At 34.8% G+C, this 14950-nt stretch overlaps 1 protein-coding gene across 9 annotated transcripts in view; it reads right to left on the bottom strand.

The window, feature by feature from the left end:
- The window catches only part of GPATCH8 (G-patch domain containing 8), a 112227-nt gene that overhangs the window by 32382 nt on the left and 64895 nt on the right, over positions 1 to 14950 (bottom strand). For 5 of the 9 annotated variants that reach the window (XM_036883117.2, XM_057501545.1, XM_057501539.1 and 2 more), the window contains 2 exons: positions 9614 to 9681; positions 8877 to 8963 (listed from right to left, as the gene is read on the bottom strand). In XM_036883117.2, the coding sequence (XP_036739012.1) occupies positions 8877 to 8963; positions 9614 to 9681 (155 nt within the window). Of the gene's footprint in view, positions 1 to 8876; positions 8964 to 9613; positions 9682 to 11695; positions 11741 to 14950 lie in introns of all 9 variants that reach the window. The other 4 variants (XM_057501542.1, XM_057501541.1, XM_057501544.1 and 1 more) reach the window with 1 other exon arrangement.

Genomic DNA, 14950 nt, shown 5'->3' with positions numbered 1-14950 from the left:
TTTGCTGTTGGCCATCCTAACTGGTGTGAAGTGATATCTTATTGTGGTTTTAATTTGCATTTCCCTGATAGTTAGAGATGTGGAGCATCTTTTCATGTGCCTGTTGGCCATCTGAATTTCTTCTTTGAAGAATTGTCTGTTCATATCCTCTGCCCATTTTTTAATAGAGTTATTTACTTCCAGCAGTTTATTAAAAGGATTATACACCAACCTATGACCAAGTAGGATTTATCCTAGGGATGCAAAGTTGGCTCAACATATAAAAGTGAATCTCAATGTAGTATACTATATTAACGGGGGGTGGGGGTGGAGAATCCCAAGATTTTTTTCAGTTGATGCAAAAAAAGCATCTGACAAAATCCAACACCCTTTCATGATAAAAACACTCAACAACCTACACACATAAGGGTCATTCCTCAATCTGGTAAGGGCATCTATAAAAAAACCCCAAGTATCATCATATTCAAAGGTTAAAGATTCAAAGCCTGCCCCATTAAGATTAGAACAGAGTCGTTGGCAAGCTGTTGGAATGGTAACTGCACGCACGCACGCACGCATGCACGCGCACACACACACACACACACACACACACACACACACACACACACACACACACCACCCCCCCACCCCCCAGATGGGAAAGGAAGATGTGAAACTATCTTTATTTGCAGATGATATGTGTAATAAACCTTATTGAACTCAGCAGAAAAAACAAACAAACAAAAAATACTATTTGAGCTGATGAGGCTAGCAAAGTTGTAGGATACAAGATCAATATGCAAAAATCACAATAGCATAAAGACCAACAATTTAGGATTAAATTTAACAAAAGCACAAAACCAAAACATTATTGAAAGAAATTAAACAAGATCTAAATAAACAGAAAAATATCCTACTTTCACGGATCAAAAGATTTAACACTGTGAAGATGTCAATACTCCCCAAATTGATCTACAGACTCAACATAATCCTTACAGAATCCCAGCTGACTTCCTTATAGAATCTGACAAGCTCATTCTAAAATTCCTATAGAATTGGAATTCTTGGTGGGAACCAAGAATAGCCAAAACAATCTTGAAAAGTAATAAAGCTGGGGGGTTCACACTTCCCAATTGCAAAACTTACTACAAAACAACAGTGATCAAGACAATGTGTGATACTGGTACAAGGACAGACATATAGATCAATGGAATACAACTGAGAAAAAAAAACCCCATACATCTACAGTCAAATGATTGGCAGTGAGGTGCCAAGACCATTCAATGGGGAAAGAACAGTGTTTTTAACAAACAGTGCTGGGTCAACAGAGCAGCCACATACAAAAGAACAATTTGGACCCCGACCAAACATGACATACAAAAACTAATTCAAAACAGATCAAAGACCTAAATATAAGGGCTGAAAACTATTAAACTCTTAGAAGGAAACATGGCTGTAAATTTTCATGGCCTTGGATTAGGCAACAGGTTCTTAACTATGACATCAAAAACACAAGCAACAAAGAGAAACAAAGATAAAATGGGAGAAAATATTTGTAAATCATGTATCTGACAAGGGTCTTATGTCCAGAATTTATATAGAATTTTCATAACTCAACAATAAAAGGACAGCCCAGTTTAAAAATGGGCAAAAGATCTAAACAGACATTTCTCCAAAGAACATATTCAAATGGCCACAAGCACATGAGAAGATGCTCAACATTATTCATTAGCCATTAGGAAAATGCAAATGAAAACCACAATAAGATAACACTTCACACCTACTAAGATGGCTATAAAAAAGAAAGAAAACAACTAGTGTTAGTGAGGATATAGGGAAATCGAAATCTCATACTTTGCTGAGAAGAACGTAAAATGGTGCAGTTGCTTTGGATGAGAGTCTGCTACATCCTCAGAAAGTTAAATACAGAGTTACCATATCACTAGCAATTCCATTCCTAGGTATATACCCAGGAAAACTGAAAAATGTATTCACACAAAAACTTTTATCAAGATGTTCACAGCAGCATTATTTACAATAGAGAAAAAGTGGAAACAGCCCAAATGATGAAACAAATTTCAGTATATTAATTGAATGTGATACTATTCAACCATTAATTGAAGTACTGATACATGTTATTAAGATGGATGAATCTTGAAAACATGCTATATAAAAGAAGTCAGGGTACAAAAGCCACATATTGAATGATTCAATGTATGTGAAATGTATTAATTTCCAAAATAGGCAAACCTACAGAGTCAGAAAGTGGAAGACAGGAGAGGTAGGAGAGAAAAAGGAATGACTGCTAAAGGGTACAGTTTCTTTCTGGGGTGATATAAATGTTTTGGAATTAATGGTGATGGTTGTACAACATTGTGACTATGCTATGTCACTAAACTGTATAAAAAGTTAAAATACTATATAAAATAGTAAAAATGGTGAATTTTATTTTAGCAAGAAAAAAATCAACTGAAAAAAAATGCAAGGGAATGAGAAACACAAAATTTAGGATAGTGCTTACCTCTGAAGGAGGAAATATAGGATGGTATCATAAAGTTATTGATAATGTTCTTTTTCTTAAACTGAGAAGACACACAAGTATCTGAGTTATTCTTTATATCCTACACATATTTTAACAATGTTAGCAATATTTAATAAAATACTGAGGATGTCAAAATGGAACTGCAATTTTCATTTTTGTTTTTTTCTGTTAAAAGGCTGGTAGAGCTATTTGGCTTTAAAACTATGTACAAGTATAACTTTCATAAAAATTAAAAGTAAAAAGTAAAAGAATGGAAGATGATGAAAAGGAGGCAATGAGTATAGAGATTACTCTAAGAATTGTGATTCTAAAGACAAGTAAAAAGAGACAATGGTAGCTACAGAGAAAGTCAATAGTGTGAGTTTTTTTTAGTTTTAGTGGTTCTTTTCCCCCACAAATAGTGAACATGTTTACTCACAACTGGAAAAAAATGAGTGAAGAGCGAGGCTGCCACTATGGGGAGAAGGTATAAAATACTTGATAAAAGAAGGAGGGCTCGGATCCAGAATTCAGATGTAGGTAGGAATCATTATTCAACAGATGGTGGAACAGGGAAGAAATATTTAAGGATAGGAATAGATCGAAGGAACCAAGTATGCTCTCCACCTGAAGGTCCAAATTTTCTTTATTAATCTTTCTACATCAAGTTAAGGGAAGGTGCAGGAAGGAGAAGGGTAGCTAAAGGAAGATGAGGGCCTGAGAATCAAGTTTGAGAATGACAGCTGAGGGGACTAAGAGGCAGATGACGTATGAAGGATTACTTGGCAGTTCTGAGGGCCCAATGAATCAGCACCAGTCCCCCACTGCACCACAGTAAAGAAGTAGAATTGAAAAAAAGAAGTATATGTACTGACTGGGAATAGGCTTTTGATGAGTAGCTATGCCAAAAGGATTAGGAAGAAAAGAAGTTGGGATCAAAATACCGAGAGAAGGTAAAAATCAATCTGTGGTGCTCCAAAAATAAAAATTAAGGAGGGGCTAAGTTATTAAAGTCAAATTTCCAAGGTCCTGCAAAGGTAAAGAGCAAATACAGTGAAATAAATGTGTTATAGCAGGAAGGGGAAAGGGCTTCATAAACAGTAACAGTTCAGAGTTGACAATATTTCTGAGTAAAACAACCTCATCAGTAAAATGGGGATAAACAATCCTTGCTCTACCTACCACAAACAGTTCAAATGGTAAAGAATTTCTCAGTGGGGTAGAGGGGAGAAAGGGTCTCAAAATCTAATGTGTAATCTTGTGAGGCTGTGAATTACTAAGCTATTTCATTAATATGTTATTTACCTGACAGTGTAACTTTTGCTTGGGAAACAATAAAATGCATTCTTTAAAATATTTATATTTCTGACAATATACCAAATAAATCTGGCTTTTCCCATTATTTCAAATAATTTATTCACTCATACTTTTATTCACCTTGTATTATTTACTGAATACTTATGTGCCAGGCACTATGCTGGATAAGACTATTATATATATTGGCAGACAAATAGATAGTCCCTCTCCTCAAGGCCCTTTCTGCCTAGTACAATAGTTAGACAATAGACAAGTAACAAATAAAAAATTATAAATTATAATAGGGTATTGTAAGACAATAAGAGTAAAGGATTTATGTAAACTGGGTAGTTAGGGACAATTTCTAATGAGTAATATTCAAGCTAAGACCTAAAGGATAAAAATCAATCATGTGCAAGGTGATGAAACACAGTGGCACCTACAGTGCCTAAGGACAGTGCTTACAGAAAGAGGGTCCAGCTCTGCACCGGAAGAACTTCAATATGTAAAGTTCAGACAGAAGAGAAGGAAACAAAGGAATCTATACAGGAGCAGCAAGAAAGACAGAAAGGAGGAAATCTAGGAAAAGTATAAAATCTTCAAAAGCAAGAAAAAAGAAAATGTCTTAAAAAGAAAAGAGGGGTCATTTGTATTGAATGCTGCCGAGAACAGAATGTGGAATAAAATAAGAATTTTTAAAAGTCTGCTGGGTCCAAGAATGGACTAATAGTTACCAAAGGGAAAGGGACTGGAGAGGATGGGTGGGAGGGGAGGGACAAGGGTGGGGAAAAAGAAAGGGGGCATTACGATTAGCATGTATAGTGTGGGGGGTGGGCACAGGGAGGGCTGTACAATACAGAGAAGACAAGTAGTGATTCTGTAGCATCTTACTATGCTAATGGACAGTGACTGTATTGGGGTATGTGGGGGGGACTTGGTGAAGGGGGGAGCCTAGTAAACATGATGTTCTCCATGTAATTGTAGATTAATGATACCAAAATTAAAAATTAAAAAAAAAAGTCTACTGGGTTTAGCAAATAGAGGTATTTTGTGGCCTTGAATAAGGTGGTCCAAGTGAAAAATGCTAAGGTCAGTATAAATGGTTTGAAGAATACATTTAAAAAGGAGTAGGGAGAAGAGACTTATGAAGGAAAAAAGGAAGGGAAGGAATAGGAAGATTTCACATTGTAATTCCAGATAAAACACACAAGAATTTTAATATATAGCTGTGCTCAACAAGATAGGGCAATCCCTAGGTGCCTGAAAAGGAGGCCTTGGAACCTTGATATAGAAGGCTAAGTTCTCCCTGTGAAAACCTCAAAGATATGTGTCTCCATCTTTGAAACAAGGACTAGAAAAAGTTCACTATACCATTATCTGCTGACCCTAGAAAGTAGAAATCATCAAGAAATACACATCTACCAGGGTATAAATGAAAGGGTCATATATAAGAGGTTGGAATTTCAGACCAGAGTCATTGGTGGACCTAAAGAATTTACACTTTGTACTCAGAGAAGGAAATCATACTTAGGTATTAACATTTTAAAACCAGTTCCTATGAAGTTCTCAGGTCTGCAATTAAAGACTTGAGGCTCTAGCAAAGAAAGGTACATAAGGAACTGCCCTGTTAATGGACTCCCTCTAAAATCAAGAATGAAAGAAACTTCCACAGGTGAGATGACAGTCCCAACTGTAAACCACACAGGAGACAACCACTGTGAAAAAGTCAGAAGCAACAAACTATAAAAACACATATTAAGTACTACAGATAACAGATTTGAAAGAAATTATAAAATAAGAACACTTACTATGTTTAAAAAGAAAAAAGGTAAAAACCGTAACCAAAAGGCAAAAGCTGGGCATATTAAAAATCAAAAACCAAAAACTGGAAAAATACATTTTAAGTTAAAAAAAATTACTGATTCTCAATAAAGCTGCCTTTAAAAAAGTCACTGATATGTAATAAAATAGTATTTATAAGTGTTAATTGTAGAATATAAGTGGTAGGTCTATATGGGTAATTCACAGTACAGTTCTTCCCAGTTTTCTGTATGCTCAACAATTTTCATAATAAAATACTGGGGAAAATACCACTGAAGTGAAAAATAAGTAAATTGTAAGTAAGATACAGCTATAAGACAGAATCCTCTATACTATCTTTCAGAAGCTTTATGCTTTTTTTTTTACATTTAAATCTTTATTCCACCTGCAACGATTATTGTATGGTATGAGGTAGGGGGTCCACATTTGTTATTTCCCATATGGAAAACCAATTGTCTCAGAACCTTTTACTGAAAAGTTCGCTCTTTCTCCCACTTATCTACAATACAGTATCAAGTGGCCAAATATGTTAAGGTCTGTGTCTGGGCTCTTTTCTGTTCCACTGGTGTACCCTTATGCCAGTATCACATTTGTCTTAATTAGCAGAGCTTTATAATAAGTTTTGATAGCTGGTAAGCAAGTCTTTCTATTTTATACTCAAAGACTGCTTTGACTATATTCTTGGCCCTTTACATTTCCACACATATTTTGGAATCAGCTTGTCAAATTCCATACAAAATCCTGTTGGGATTTTGATTTGACTCCAGCGTATAGGAAATTTTGGGGAAAGCAGGTATCTTTACAATATTGAGTCTTCAAATTCATGAACAGATCATTTTTTAAAAAATCTTTTTATTCACTGTTCTTTTGACTCTCAGTATGTTTTAGAATTTTTGTTGTAAGTGCTCCATATCTCATTAGACCTATTCCTAGGTGCTTCATATTTTGCTATTACAAATGGTGACATCTTTGTAATCTCCATTTTCTAACTCTTTGTTGTTGATAAATGGATATGCAAATTTAAAGTCATGATTTTGTATCTAGCATCCTGCTAAACTCTGCTATTAATCAGCATAATTTATCTATAAATTCTTTTGGGTATCTATGTACATATTCATACCTGCAAACAAAAATAGTTTTGTTTCTTCCTCTCGTCTCATTTATTATATTTGTGTTTCTGCCTGTCTACCTTACTGTGCTGCGTAGGCCCTCCAGCACAATATTTAATAGAAACAATGACAGCAGGCATTCTTGTTATGTCTCCCCACCTCAAAAGGAGAGCTTTCAATGCTTCAATATTAAAAATAATGTCTCCTATATGGAATTCCATAGGCATTCTATCTGGTTAAAGTCCTTTTTTTTATCAAGTTATACAAGACTTTATCAGGAATGAATGCTGAATTTTATATAATGCTTTCATTTCTGCATCTGTTGAGCTGATCATATAATTTTTTCCTTTAATCTCTTGATATGGTTGATTATATAAACTGATTTCAAACATTACATCCATCTTACATTTCTGGGATAACTTGGTCATGATAAGCCTAAATTGGTTCAGGTGCCTGCTAGCAGTTTTAAGACTTGCACCTGTGTTATAAATCAGAGTGTCATATAAATATCCTTCTCATACTGTCCTTATCAGGATTTAGCATCGAGGTGGTACTAGTCTCTGATTAAATAAGCTGGGAGTTTTCATTTTCAATAACCTGGAAGGCTGTAAATTGTTGGTTAGGCCTGAAGTTATTTCTTTTATTAATTTTGACAGAACTCACTTGTGTATTTGGGCTTTATAGAAATATTTTTTAAACAGATGCAATTCATTAGTTACACAATTACTGAAGGTTTCTATTTCTTTCTGAGTCTATTTTAGCAAGTTATGTTTTAGGAATTTGTCCATTTAAATCTAATTTTTGCATTCAGTGGCATAAAGCTATTGAAAGTATTTTTATCTCTTGGTGCCTGCTGCATCTGTCATGGTATCTTTTTTTCATTGTTGGTTTTGGTTTTCTGTGCTCTTCCTTAGAATCACAAGTCCATCAGAGAACTAACTTTTGGCTTTGTTGTATGTTTTCTGTTTCATTCATTAACGCTCTTTATTATTTCTTTCATTTTACATTCTTTGGGTTTACTTTGCTGTTCTTTTTCTACCTTTCTGAGAAAAATGTTTACTTCATTTATTTCCTACCCCTCTTTCATCTATGGAAGTATTTAAGGACATCATATTGCTCTAGGTTACCCAACCAGTTTTGATTTTAGTATCTTTGTCTTTCGGTCCAAAATATTTTCCAATTACCACTGTGATGTCTTCTTTTACTGATAGGTCATATAAAAATGTGCTTCTTAATTTCCAAACCGGGGTTTTTCCCTATTACCTTTCTTTTTTTTAATTGGTTGTTTTGTGGCTTAGTAACTTGATTTCAGTTCTTTGAATTTGCTGATACTTTATAATACAGGATATGGTAAAAAAAAAATTTTGTTTAAATAAATGTCCTATATATGTTTGAAATTTATTATTTACAGAGTGATTGGGTACACAGTTCTATATATATAACCACTAGGTGAAAGTTGTTAATTGTGTCGTTCAAATCTTCCCAATGTCCTGTCGACTTTTTCTTCTACTTCTGTCAATTCCTGAGAGGAATAATCACATCTCACACCACTGTGGAGGATATAACATTTTTCCCTGTAGTTCTGTCAGTTTTTGCTCCCTGTTTTTTATGGTACAACATCTTCTAAAAATAAATCTTTTTTCTCTCTTCCCACCTTAAGCTTCATGACCAAAATCAGTTTCTGTATAACAATCCTAAGCAAACCTGTTTTTTATCTTCAAATTTATCTATTTTATGTAGAGACTGGTCATATTACAGAATCTTAAAAGGCATGTTCCCTGGTCAGTCTTTTTGAATGTTAATTTAAACATTTTCTAAGCTACAGTTTTATACAACTAGTCCCTTAAAAAAGGAAAACACTTTAGTTCTCAATTTGTTTGTTATTCTTAAAATATCTCACCCACTAAAAAAGAAAAGGCTTACCAACAGGTATCAAGCTCTCAAAGGACTCTTAAATAACAATCTTTACTGTTACTACTACCTGTATACCAGGCACTGGCCATCTTCCCTGCAGACTTACCAAGTGGTTATTATCTCTGTAATTTTTACAAAGGCAATAAACAAGAAAGAAACAGAAACCTGAGACCTACTGCTAATCATCAGCAAATGTTAAACAAATGCCATCATCAAGAATGGCTTTATTTAAGTACCTTGTACTTCTGTCTCAATTCTTCCGTGTCTTCTTTTTCCACTTCTAGGACACGGCGCCGTTCGGTAGCATCTTCGGCATAATCAAGCTTAACAAAAATAAACATGATTAGCCTTAATTCCTACAGTGCTCCCAGTTAGCTATTAAAAAGTCATCTGTACAACTATAGCATTGTATGAAAATAATAAACTTTGTATTTGCTCAGCTACCTCTTGCTTTATCATCATCCCACAGAGAAAATAACATGCAAAATAGCTCATTAGTTCTTTCATGCTGGTGGTTCCCAAGAGGCACATGTGATGATAACAGACTTTAACTCTATTCAAGGCCAAAGAATTAGGAGTAAATGAAGAAAATTATTTTAGGCAATGAGAAGAAGGTATCACAGATGACAGCTGTACACAGCTTCTACCACAGCAAATATTTTAAGACATAAGCTACACTGCCTATTTAAATGAGAGCCAGAGTCTAGGTTTAAGTTTGATCTTGCCTTGTAGCATAACCCTGGGGAAACGACTCAACTTCTTCATGCCCCTGTTAACAGGGGCATTATTTGCCATCTACTTGCTTCACAGGGAGCACCAAATGAGAATGTAAAATATATTTTTAAATTTCCAAAGACAAATATTAACATTACATTCTATCTAATTAATATATTCCTGCACTGGCATCTGCATTTGGAATTAATGTCACTTTTAAATACACCATAAAACAAGTGAGCTACTGAGATCAATTTACCTCCATTTCCATGCGACCCATGCCCATGACATCATACTTGACAACAATTGGAATGGGATCTGTTCTCCCTGTAACAGGAACACATAATCAAGGTAAGATGCAAAACTAGGCCAATGGCTCACTTTACACATTGGGTTTGGGTGGTTAGAGATCTTGGCTTGGAGTGCAGAGACCAGAAAGCTACAGTGAACCAAACACAAGCCATTCTCACAGCTTACAACCAAATCTACCTCTCCCAGTTTAAACCCAACTAACCTTGGCTGACCTTCCAAGTAATTCCACATTACTGTGGCAAAATTAAGTAAAGCAAAGCACCTCTAAGCAATGGCACCAGGAGGTTTAAAATAAAAACCTTTATAAATTCCTTTTTTAAAAAGACTCCCCAAAACTTTCCATCAAGAATCACTTCACTCTTACTGTCCACTGACATCTTCCCACACACACTTTTAAAACTGGTAAAAAATATCTCAACTGACATGCTTAAATAATCGAAAAAACAGTTTCAAGCATGATACAAGAAAACTATAATTGCAACTCAGCATGTTTAGTATTTTTTTGCTTTCAAGAGATGCTTTACAATTAAATGGGGCTGTGAAAAATTTTTTTAAAAAGCAACAGTTAGTTGTCCTTAGGGACAAAGAATAGTTTTCCTTTTAAACTGGTGCTCTGAGGTCCCATTTTCCAGAGTGGATTTAACACTGGCTGTGGAAATCGGTAAGCTGTGAAAAGGACTAGTTGCGAAGAAAATTGACTTTAAACTAATTGATCTATGCTGGAGATTTTTTTTTTTAAATGTATATTTAATCCACTCATAACCAGCCAAACAAAGCAAAATGGGGCAGACAAGCACTTTACTACCACAGCTGTTTTACATCACAACTTGCGCTGTTTATTGTGATGTAAGCCCACTGAAAAGAGGACTTACCTTATTCGTTGTACACCTTTAGTGAAAAAACACAATGTTTACTTCCCTTATCATTTTACTCAGGCTGTTAACAATTGTTTTTTGTTTGTTTGTTATACACACATACATATTATACCTTTGGGCTAAAAGTTGAGTTTTATCAGGCTAAATCTGAGGTATTATCAAAACCCTTAAAAAAAGAAAAAGCCATGATCATGAGCAGGTTTGGTCCTGGAAAAAAAGAAGAAACTATTTTTAAAGTGACCAGCAACCACTTGTATCCAATCGCTCTATATTTGTGGGATTAATTTGTCTTTAAAAGGTAATGAAAACCAAATTCAGAAGTTTCACCACTTATCACCAATATATCCCATTATTGTTTTTAAACAATAAATAAGGAGATAATTAGGAAAAATTATAATGAAAAAAAATGTCTAATAAAGAACATCTCATGTCAGAAAAAAAGAGAAAAAAACTTCTGAAACACAGCCTTCTTTTAGATACTATCAAACACTTGCCAGTTAATATAAAAACGCATTTACTACCTTATGCCCAATGGTATAATAAATAAGCAGTGACTGCAATCTTTAGCAAAAGGACCAAATTAAAGACAGGTTATAAAAATGACTTCCTAGGTGCAATATCACTTTCATAACGTCTCTATCAGGGATTTACTGGTAAAAACAAATGGTCCAATGAAATAATTGAAAAGAAATATCAAAGGAATTCACTTTTTTTGTTTCGGTATCTTTTTGGTCTGTTGGAATTTGTTTGTGAGAATCAAAAAAAGTTTTGGTACAAATTCATTACCTCTGTAAACCCCTGTTTATAAACTCTGCATTAGTACTTTTGCCTTCTAAGGCAGTCAAAGTTTGTTTTAATTTATTTATAAATTGCAGTAGCAAGTGCTAGTGCCCATTACATTGGGGGGAAATCAAGTTTTTGACAATATTAGAATTTAATGTTTTAACTGATTTTTTTCTTCTGTCAATTCTAACAGATATCCCTTCTTAACATCACCCTTTCATGAACAAAGGATCAGACAAGTTGCATAAGGAAAGGAAAGGAAAATGAAAAAGACCAAGCAGAAGGATGAAGGCTACAACAGAGAAAGTAAGCCTAACATATTGGTGCACTGATGACAAAAGGAGTAATTCAGTCTGAAAATAAAAAATTACCACTGCTAAGTTTACCATCACCACAACAAGTCCAGGATCATAATGCTGTAAAAAAGAAACACCATTTGTTAGGCAGAAACCATTAGGGTAGGAAATAGGCCTCCTAGCAGGCAGATGGGATGGGGTAAAGAATCAACTGGGCTTTGTCCCTCCCCCAATTTCAGCTGGGGGCAGAGGAAGGACACTGTGCTACAGTAGTTGCTTTAATACTGGTTGGACCAGGGTATGAGATTTTTGTGCCACTACTTGAGAACATGATCAACCTCCTCTTTAATACTGCAGGGGATGGGGGAAGGTGTTCAAGTGAGAGAACTAGTTTAGCTTTCATCTCTCATTTAACTACTCATTCTAGTAAATCAGTATTCAGGGCCCAAAGTGGGACTTTTCCTTAATGAAGTAACATCAAAGACAGTCAAGATCAAGTGATCAAGTCATTTGATTCACAAAAGAACTCTAAGAGTATTTGGTAGATGAGAGGGAGCCAAGACCTTGCTAAAAAAATTATATATATATATATATATATATATATATATATATAATAAGCAAAAGGTCTGGAAAATAGCCTCAGATCCTCAGTGCTTAGAAAACATGTGCATTTGAGCTCTGCTATGAATGAATAAAAGTCTTGAATTAGCTTTCCTTAGAACCTCGTTTCCTTTTAATAAAGTCTTCTCAAGTCCGCCAACATCCTTCTGCACACAAGGCTAAGTTTTGATGGAGACCAGGAACTCCAGAGAGAGTGACATCAAAAGGACTATCACATTTAGAATTAATCCACTCAGAGGTAATTCAAAGAAAATAAATAGTCTGGCTTTAAAAACAATTAGAAGGTGACGTTACTGCCTGGGCCAAGTAGTAATTTCTTTCTACTATTAAAGAGGCTCCAGACTAAGGCAAAAATCCCAAAGGGAAAAGACAGGGAAGAGGCTGCAGCATTAAAAAAAAATCCCCTCAATTTATTCATTTGTCATCAATGATAAATGCTATCATAAAAACCGCCGCTGTGAAACACCTGAATAACAAGTTAGAGTGATGAATTTTCAAAAGTAGGTAGCAACAAGAATTTATCACAAGATTGCTAATATGATATTCTCTAGAAAACTCAACTTCTTTTTTTTTTTCTATTTTAAAAAATAAATTTAACTAAATTCAGATTCCCTATTTCTTGGTTTCTTTTAAAGGGGGAAAATATTTCTTAAATTCCATTAAGTCAAGAACATTTTATTGTTTATTTCACTCCAAATAAGGCAACTTCCTTAAAAGAAATTGCCTGTCTCAACTGAATACCTATTGATATGGCTGTAATCTAGCCAACTGGAGAAGGAAAAAGGAAAAAAAAAATCTAGAATGTGCCAATACCAATGTATTCATATGATGGAAAAAAATTGATATTCATATGTTCTACATTAAAACTTGACATTCCAAATACTGAATCATGTTGTACACCTGTAACTAACATAATATATGTCGATTACATCTCAACAAAAATTTTTTAAATAAAAAACTTGATGTTTCATTAACCAACTTTCCTATATTTTAAAAGATAGTTTTACTCCTATAGTGACAAAGGCACTAAAATGTTCATATGTGCATCTCTAGCCAAGATGTGAAGGTATTAGGAGTTACCACAAGAGAATAAGGTTAAATACGATAATCTACTAATTGCCTATTGTCACCCTGTTTCTGAGAACAATCCCTCATGAGTCAGTTTTGATTTTAAAACTGTTAAGGATATACCAATCTACAAAGTTGGCCCAAAGAACTAGACTGAAGAGAAATATGTTTTGTTTGAGAAACATTATTTTAAAGAGACAAACTACAGGAACAGAACAACTGGGAAGAAAATATTAAAGGACAACCATAATTTGGTAATCAGCCACACACTTCAGAAACAGAAGACCTATGACTTCACCTTAGAAATGAAGAAACGAAGTGAAGAAGTCCTAAGTAAACAGATCTAAGAACACCACAATTTATTTCTGCTAACTTTTCCCTCACTGAGATTCATTCCATTCATCAACAAATATTTGTCACAAATACTGAGTTGCTCCTACACTGATGGAAGGCACTGGGCATATGGCAGTGATCAAAACTAAGTCCTACACCATACGAATTATCTATAATTAAGCAAAATATTCTTACCGATTTAAACTTCTGGCAAGGGGGGCAGAACATTTATTTGTAGAGCCAATGAATATATGGTTCAAAAGCTTAAAAATGTCTGAAATTGTCTTTAAAGATGTCTAAAATAAAAAAGTCACAACATCTACCTCCAAAAGGCTATTAAACGATAAAAGGCCAAGAACCTGATGTAACATCTTTTTTTTTTTGAATTTTTAAATTAAGAACTTAACTGTGTGCCAGACACCATGCTAGATCTGGGGAAACAATACTGAGATACAACCCTTTTTCCTTCAGGAGCAAAGGGTCTTGTGTGGAAGTCAGAACAGCGGGCAGGCAATTACCATGCAGTGATACAGTGCTCTCCAGGTGGAGTGTGCAGTAAGCCTGAGCAGTGACAAACCTGTGCAGCAACCTGTAGGAGGGGTATAACTGGAGGTGTGCACTTCAGGTTTTGTCCCTGCTGCTTGAGGGTGTGGAGTGAAGGAGATGGAGGGGATGACCCCTGGAAACATCTTCTATTCTTGCATTTGGTTTTTTAGAACCTCTTTGGGGTGAGCTTTGGGCGAGTGTCCTATCAAGATGCACATTCTACTGGCAGGAGTGAGAGGTTCCTGATCTTCTTCAGCCTTATATGGATTTGCCAGATTCCCTATGCTGACCTAACTTCTTTAAGCTTACTTATTTATTTTAAGCAACTCAAATACCTATGCCTGAATCAAAAATAACACAAAATTAAGATGGTGTCTATACTGACTTGCAAAATTATTCAAAATATGACTCTGTAATAAGCTATGTCAATGTATTTAAATATAATTTCATTATTAAAACAGTGATCACATACAACTTACAGAAACACTTACTGAATAAAAAATAGTACATCTAAGAGAATGAAACTGAATTAATGTCTAACTTCATACAAAAGTAAACTAGAAATGGATCAAAGACCTGAATGTAAGACATGAAACCATAAAACTCTTAGAAGAAAACATAGGCAAAACTCTCTTGAATATAAACACGAGCAAATTCTTCATGAACATCTCTCCCCGGGCAAGCAAAAAGCAAAAATGAACAAGTGGGACTATATCAAACTAAAAACTTCTATACAGCAAAGGACACCATCAGTAGAACAAA

Source organism: Manis pentadactyla, chromosome 4, assembly GCF_030020395.1.
Source record: "Manis pentadactyla isolate mManPen7 chromosome 4, mManPen7.hap1, whole genome shotgun sequence".
Lineage (NCBI taxonomy): Eukaryota > Metazoa > Chordata > Mammalia > Pholidota > Manidae > Manis > Manis pentadactyla.
The sequence above is the reverse complement of the archived record's forward strand: the minus strand, read 5'-3'. Positions and strand labels throughout refer to the sequence as shown.